The sequence below is a fragment of the Phalacrocorax carbo genome, chromosome 5 (assembly GCF_963921805.1).
Source record: "Phalacrocorax carbo chromosome 5, bPhaCar2.1, whole genome shotgun sequence".
Taxonomy (NCBI): domain Eukaryota; kingdom Metazoa; phylum Chordata; class Aves; order Suliformes; family Phalacrocoracidae; genus Phalacrocorax; species Phalacrocorax carbo.
The window spans coordinates 11,786,280-11,792,279 of NC_087517.1; the positions used below are offsets into that span (position 1 = coordinate 11,786,280).

The window sequence follows — 6,000 nt, forward strand, 5'->3', positions numbered from 1 at the left end:
CACTCTCCAAGAAATTCAGCAAATGAAGAAGAAAAAGGCATTGGCAAAGCAGACGTGTGCAAAGGAAGAGTGTGTATGTGTGAGGTTGTGTCTGTTTGCCATACAGCAGTTTCTGAGTGCCACATTTTCTCGAGCAGTAAGTCTGGACGCTGCTCAGTTACAATTTGCACAAATTGTGATCAAACTGTGCTGCTTTCCGGGCTTGGTCCCTATTCCTCCACTCCCTGGCACCTGCGAGAAACCCTGCTCAGCGTGCAGAGGAGAGCTGTGCTAATTCCTAATATCAAACCTGCCAACTAAGTCAACCAAGTTGCAGCTTTAGACATATCCTGTTAGAAAGGGGGACTAGGTCAAAATCAGGGGAACCCACGCCACCGCAAGTTTTTAGGGGCCAATTAGCTTAAAAAGAAGTGGGTGTTGGAAGCATTTATGTAAGAAATTAGGATACAAGAGTTCTGCAGTCTTTAGGAATCATTTTTATACAAAAAACAAAATAAAACTCTGCAACTCTGCATGTCATTCCAGAAACGGATGACCCGAATGCGATCCTCTGCGCCTACCCGGTGAACAACTGTGTCATGAAGTTCACCTACTCGGAGCTTGCCAGCGGGAAATCCAACCTCACTGTCCTCAAAGAGCCAGGTTGGCCCTCCCTTGGGTTTTCTTTTAATAGCGCAGGCTGCCTTGCGAGAGGTGACTGGCTGCTGGGGGGAGCAGAAAGGCTGGTTTCACTGGCTGCATGAAGGCATGTGCAAGCAGGTGAACCAGGATAATTTAAAAAAATTAGATGTTTTACAGTGCTGAAACCCAGCTCCAAATGCTCCCAACTCAGTAAAAAAGGACGCTGACCAAGAGCGAAACATGCACCTGAGCCACTGGCATTGCTAGCAAACAGCTGAAGGGCTTCCTGCCAGCTCAGGATGCTGAAATTAAATCCAGTCTATTTACATTGCAAAATGTATGCCATGTACTGATTTGGTGATACAGCCACTGTGAGCAAAAACAGTCAGAAGAGGACACCTGGTGCTGCTCCTGGTTAAGTCAAGAGGTTAGGAAAACACCACGCCATTTATGGGTTTCTGCGTTTCCAAAGAGCCAACTCTGGTCCAGGCGGCGTAAGGGCTGTGTGTCCCTGTCCCCCTCCACAGGCTGCCACAGACAGCTGTGCTTCCCCGCATTATTTTAATCACACACAATGCAGTTTCTTAAAGAAAACCCCATGTGGTGTTACAGGACAAGCTGGCGAACACCCACCAGTAGCTTCTTGCAATCTGCTCTGGTCCTCCAAGGCCCAGGCCAGTATGGGAAAGATGGAGATACTGCACATTTTATTTTATTTTATTTTGCTGCAGCTTGCACTTAATTGAAAGAGCAGTTGATTAGCTGACAGTTAATGTACTTATTTAAAGTGCCTAGTGATCACTTGTCCCCATGTGGGCCAGAAGCAGAGCTCGCTTTGCCAGAGGCACCTTAACCCTCTGTGTCCCACATGGGTCACCCAGCATTAAAGCCAGTGGTCACTGCTGGACAGTGGCACTGCAGCACTGCTCTTCCCCCAAAGGACTGCATGAATTCCTAGCTCCAGTGACATCCATGAAAGCTGTGCCTTTGACCTGTCTCTAGTCAGGAATTTGTATATTTAAAAAAAAATACCCCTTTGGTTTCAGAGAGGACTGTTGCTTTTTTTAATTTAGTCACTGCTGCTAACACTGCCCTGAGGTCACTTGCTCAGTGGCTGATGTCCAGGTCATTACGTCCCAGTATCCTGATCAGGGATACACTTGCACCAGAGCTAATTACCTTCTCCCCGTCTTTACCAGCGTGCAGTTCGGCCCCCAGCGCTGTGACGATTGTGCTGGCGGTGATCGGCAGTGTGGTGCTGATCGGCATCATCCTGCTGGGTCTCTGGAAGCTGCTTGTCACCATTCACGACAGACGGGAGTTTGACCGATTCCAGAGCGAACGGTCCCGGGCCAGATATGAAATGGTGAGCCCTGGGGCAGGGGTGCTGCTAGCATATGGGGGGCTGTCAGGATACACTGACAGCAAACAGCTCTGCAGTGATGGAGGCGGGTGGCAGGTGCGAGAAATGTGGGTGCCAGTGCCCTGCGGTGCCATGCAGGGCTTAAGGGTCCAGCACGTCGCACTGCCCTTCCCCTTGGCAAGCTACAAATACTCTGCAAAATTATACCCAGCCTTTGGTTTCATTATGTATTTCCCAGCAGTGCTGGAGGGCTGGAGGAAGTAGGGGAGCAGGGACCAAGCGCTGACTGGCAGCAGCCAGGTCAATAAGATCTATGAGGGAGCCCTTCTGGGGGGCTCTATGTGGAGTTGCCCAGCATTCGAGGGCATCACCTGTGCCTGCAGACAGGCTGGAAGGTGGGTCTGATGGACCAGCTATGGACAAACAACACTGCTTTTGGATCTGAATACACATTTCAGTCAAAGCCAACATATCTCCAAATTAGTTGGCCCAGGAAGGGGGGATTATGCACATTTTCACCATGACATGGACTTTTTTCCTCACCTTTGTTCTTTTTGTCTGCTCATTTCTCCAAAGGCATCCAATCCTCTCTACCGAAAGCCTATTTCCACACATAACGTAGAGTTCACATTCAACAAGCTCAACAGGTCTTACAACGGTACAGTTGACTGATGGGGTCTTGGCACCTGGGACTGCTGTGGACAATTGCTTGACTGTATGTGCTGCTTCCCCACTTGAAGATGGGATCCTCTTCAGGCGCGAGAATCCCTTACAACAGGACTGGTCGATGACCAAAGCCTGTTATTTGCACAGTAAGGAGAAAAGTCTGGTTCATTCTGAAAGCACGGATGCGACGGCAGGCTCCCCGCCTGTGCTGATGGACTCTGAGCCGTGTGCGACTCCATACCCCAGCTTTCTGGATATATTAAACCTGCCAACTAAGTCAACCGAGTGCCATATTGCAGCTTTAGACATATCCCATTAGAAAGGGTGACTAGGTCAAAAATCAGGGGAACCCACACCACTGCAAGTTGTTAGGGGGCAATTAGCTTAAAAAGAAGTGGATGTTGGAAGCATTTGTGTAAGAAATTAGGATACAAGAGTTCTGCAGTCTTTAGGAATTTTTTTTATATAAAAAAAGAAAATAAAACTATTGTGCATATATGATGTTGTTAGTGGAGTTCATTGTTTCCTTGCTGAGTCCCCCCACCAAAACTGGGACTTGCTTCTGCAAGCAACAGTGGTGCGGCCTGATTAATGTATTAATAGAGCCTTATTAGTCAAAACATGGCTATAAAAATAGGAGCTGGAGCCGCAGCGACTGCCGCAGAAGGTATGTTGATTTAATACCCTGGTGTTGACCCAGGGCAGGGAGTGTCACAACGAGCTCCCACTCTGTGCTGGCGGTGTTAAACAGACGGGAAACTGGTGGGAGCCTGAGGGAAATGGGAGTTTAGGCTGAGGAAACTAAATTAAACACCCATTCCTTATGGTGTGCAAGTAGGCGTCTAGCCTGGGTGCCTGCACGAGAGCAGCTGGGAGCACACAACAGTTCATCCAAAGCTCTGGCTTTTTACCAGAGAACTGTGGGGTCCAGCAGAGACTGGCTGGAAAAGCAGGGGAGTCCTGAGCTTTTGGCTGGAAAAGGAGCTGGATAAAATCCAGTGTTGTTGCTTCAAAACATACATTTTGCTTTGTTTTTGTTTATTTTTAATCCCTGAAACTGTTCCTCCAGCCCCATTTGTTTTCCTCTGGAGCTGGGGTTTGGGTTACCCCGGCTGACAGCTGCAGCTTTAAACCCACACGGGCTGCAGCGGGGCTGCAGCCACCAACAGGAGAGAGAAACCAGAGCAATTGCTCCTGCCTGCTTTTCTTATTTTGGTTTTTCTTTTTTTCTTGTCTCTTCACCCTGAACAGATGCTGCAATAGTCAGCTGAAGGAATCTTGCCAGGGAAAAGCAAAACCAAATGGTGTTCATTGTTTTGACTTGCTCTTCTCTTTGGAAAAGCACCATGGGCCCATGCTTCCGGATTTTTTTTTATTATTTGTTTTTGCCTCTATAAACAGAAGCTCTTATTTGCTCAGTATAAACAGCTCTTGTTCAAGAATTTTATGGTCCTGCCTCCTCCTACCAGCAGTACTGAAGAAACGCAGCAGACCACACCAAAAATAGCTTGGAACAGGGATTTTTAGGAGCGCAACAAGTGGCACACTGGCAGCATCAATGCTGATCAGGTGGGGTAAAGAAAGCAAAACCCCAAATAAGTAAAACCTGTGCCCTGTCTTCCCACTTGATTCCACTATATCTGCCCTAATAGGGGAGGAGGGTGCTTACAGCCGGAAAACAAGTACAAGGGCAGGCTCTGGTTAAATGCTGGTACTGTCGTCACGTAATGAACCCACGTGTCGACTGGGGGCTGTGCTGCCTCCTCCCCACAGCACCACAGCACCACGAGCAATAGGACAGGCCTGGGCATTGCAGAGGGGCAGCTCTTCAGAGCTCCCCATTTCCTACACAATACTGAAGCCCAGGCTAAAGTTTTCAGGCTGAGATGTTGCGTATTCAATACCTTGCACTAATGCTGCTGCCTGGGAAGGAGCAGCCATGGGGCAAATTCGGTTTTTGTGACCATCCCACTGCCTAGTGCCATGCTGGCATGATAGATTTCATCACTATCACAAAAGGAAAATAGAAAACAATCAAAAAATAATCATCACAAGTAGACAGAGCAAGTTTTAGCTTGGTTCATGTGACTGTCTCACGCAAGCTGTACTGCCCCAGGCACAGAAAGGGGGAGGAGAAAGGAAAGGAAAGGAAGAGCAGGAATATTTTAAACACGCTTTGCCACCCAAAGCAGCAAACACTGAGAATACAGCTCTGCTGCAGCTAATTTGCAAGAGTCCAAGCAGTTTAAAAACAAAACCAACCCCTTTGCTTTCTTCCTTTGCACTCCGAAAGGAAAGGCACAGGCAGTGCCCCCCCTGCCTCCCCTTTCCCTTGCAGATTACCTTTATGCTTTGGCATTTCCCAGCACACTGGATTAGTGCTGAGAGTCTGGACAGTAGGGAGCTGAAGTTTGACTCATTGCTAAGGGGTGGTTTGGGTAGGAAGAGTGCACAGGAGGCAAGAAAGGGCCTGGGAACAGGACTGCAAGTGCCCTCCTTCCCATGCAAGGGGAGACTCAGCTGTATAGCAAAGTGGTCTGCAGAGTAGCTAGGGAGTAATGTGAGGAGCGAGTAGGTGGGGGAAGGGTGCCACAGGCCAGGCACGCAAGAAAGTGTAGCAAAAAGAAGGAAATAGTGTTGCTTGCTGTCAGCAAAGAGCATCCTACTACCCACAGCACTGGGCCAGGAGACACAGAGCACCACCACAGGTGCCTGTCTCATGGGGACAGCAGCTGCCATGCCTGGGTGCGGGAAGGCCTCAGCCTCTAGGTCAGGCTTTCTTCATGTCAATTCTACTATCAGAAGGCACCACAGAAACTTTATATAAATAAATAAATAATTTGCTCTGTCCCCCAAATGTAGCTTCTTCACAAGGTTGCATCTAAAAAAAAAAAAAAGAAAAAGAAGGAAGTGATGCTAACAGCAAGAAGGCTTTGCTTTATTGTGTAAGCAGATCTGCTTTTACCCTTACAAGGTTAGTGCCAAGTGCAGTCATGGGAATGGTGTATTTCAGTCAGCAGCAGTTTATTTGTGTCTGTAAATACAGGCGGCCTGACCACAGCTAGCATTCCTGGGTAAAAACTACAGCAGAAGGCATCAACGGGTCACATGTGATGGAAAAATGTCAGCGCTTGTCTGGCCAAGCTGGGCTCCGGATGCCATTGCAACATCAGCTTCTCCTGTTTCCCCATCCACAGCTGGAGTCTGCTGCTACTCAGCCACTGGGGCTGGGGCTTACCAGCATGATTTTCCCTGTGCTGCTGGTGATTCTGAGGGAGACAGCTTTGCATCATGCCTCGGGAAAATTCAAGGCCAATGGCAGCATTATTTGCTTTGTTAATTGTGGAGAT

The 6,000-nt window shown here is 48.4% G+C and overlaps 1 protein-coding gene across 1 annotated transcript in view; it reads left to right on the forward strand.

Moving 5' to 3' along the window:
• Positions 1 to 3,148, forward strand: part of ITGB5 (integrin subunit beta 5) — a 63,987-nt gene extending 60,839 nt beyond the window's left edge. The window contains exons 13-15 of the mRNA XM_064451188.1: positions 526 to 642; positions 1,821 to 1,987; positions 2,561 to 3,148. Of these exons, the coding sequence (XP_064307258.1) occupies positions 526 to 642; positions 1,821 to 1,987; positions 2,561 to 2,656 (380 nt within the window). The 3' untranslated portion in view covers positions 2,657 to 3,148. The remainder of the gene's footprint in view (positions 1 to 525; positions 643 to 1,820; positions 1,988 to 2,560) is intronic.
• Positions 3,149 to 6,000: the final 2,852 nt, after the last annotated feature.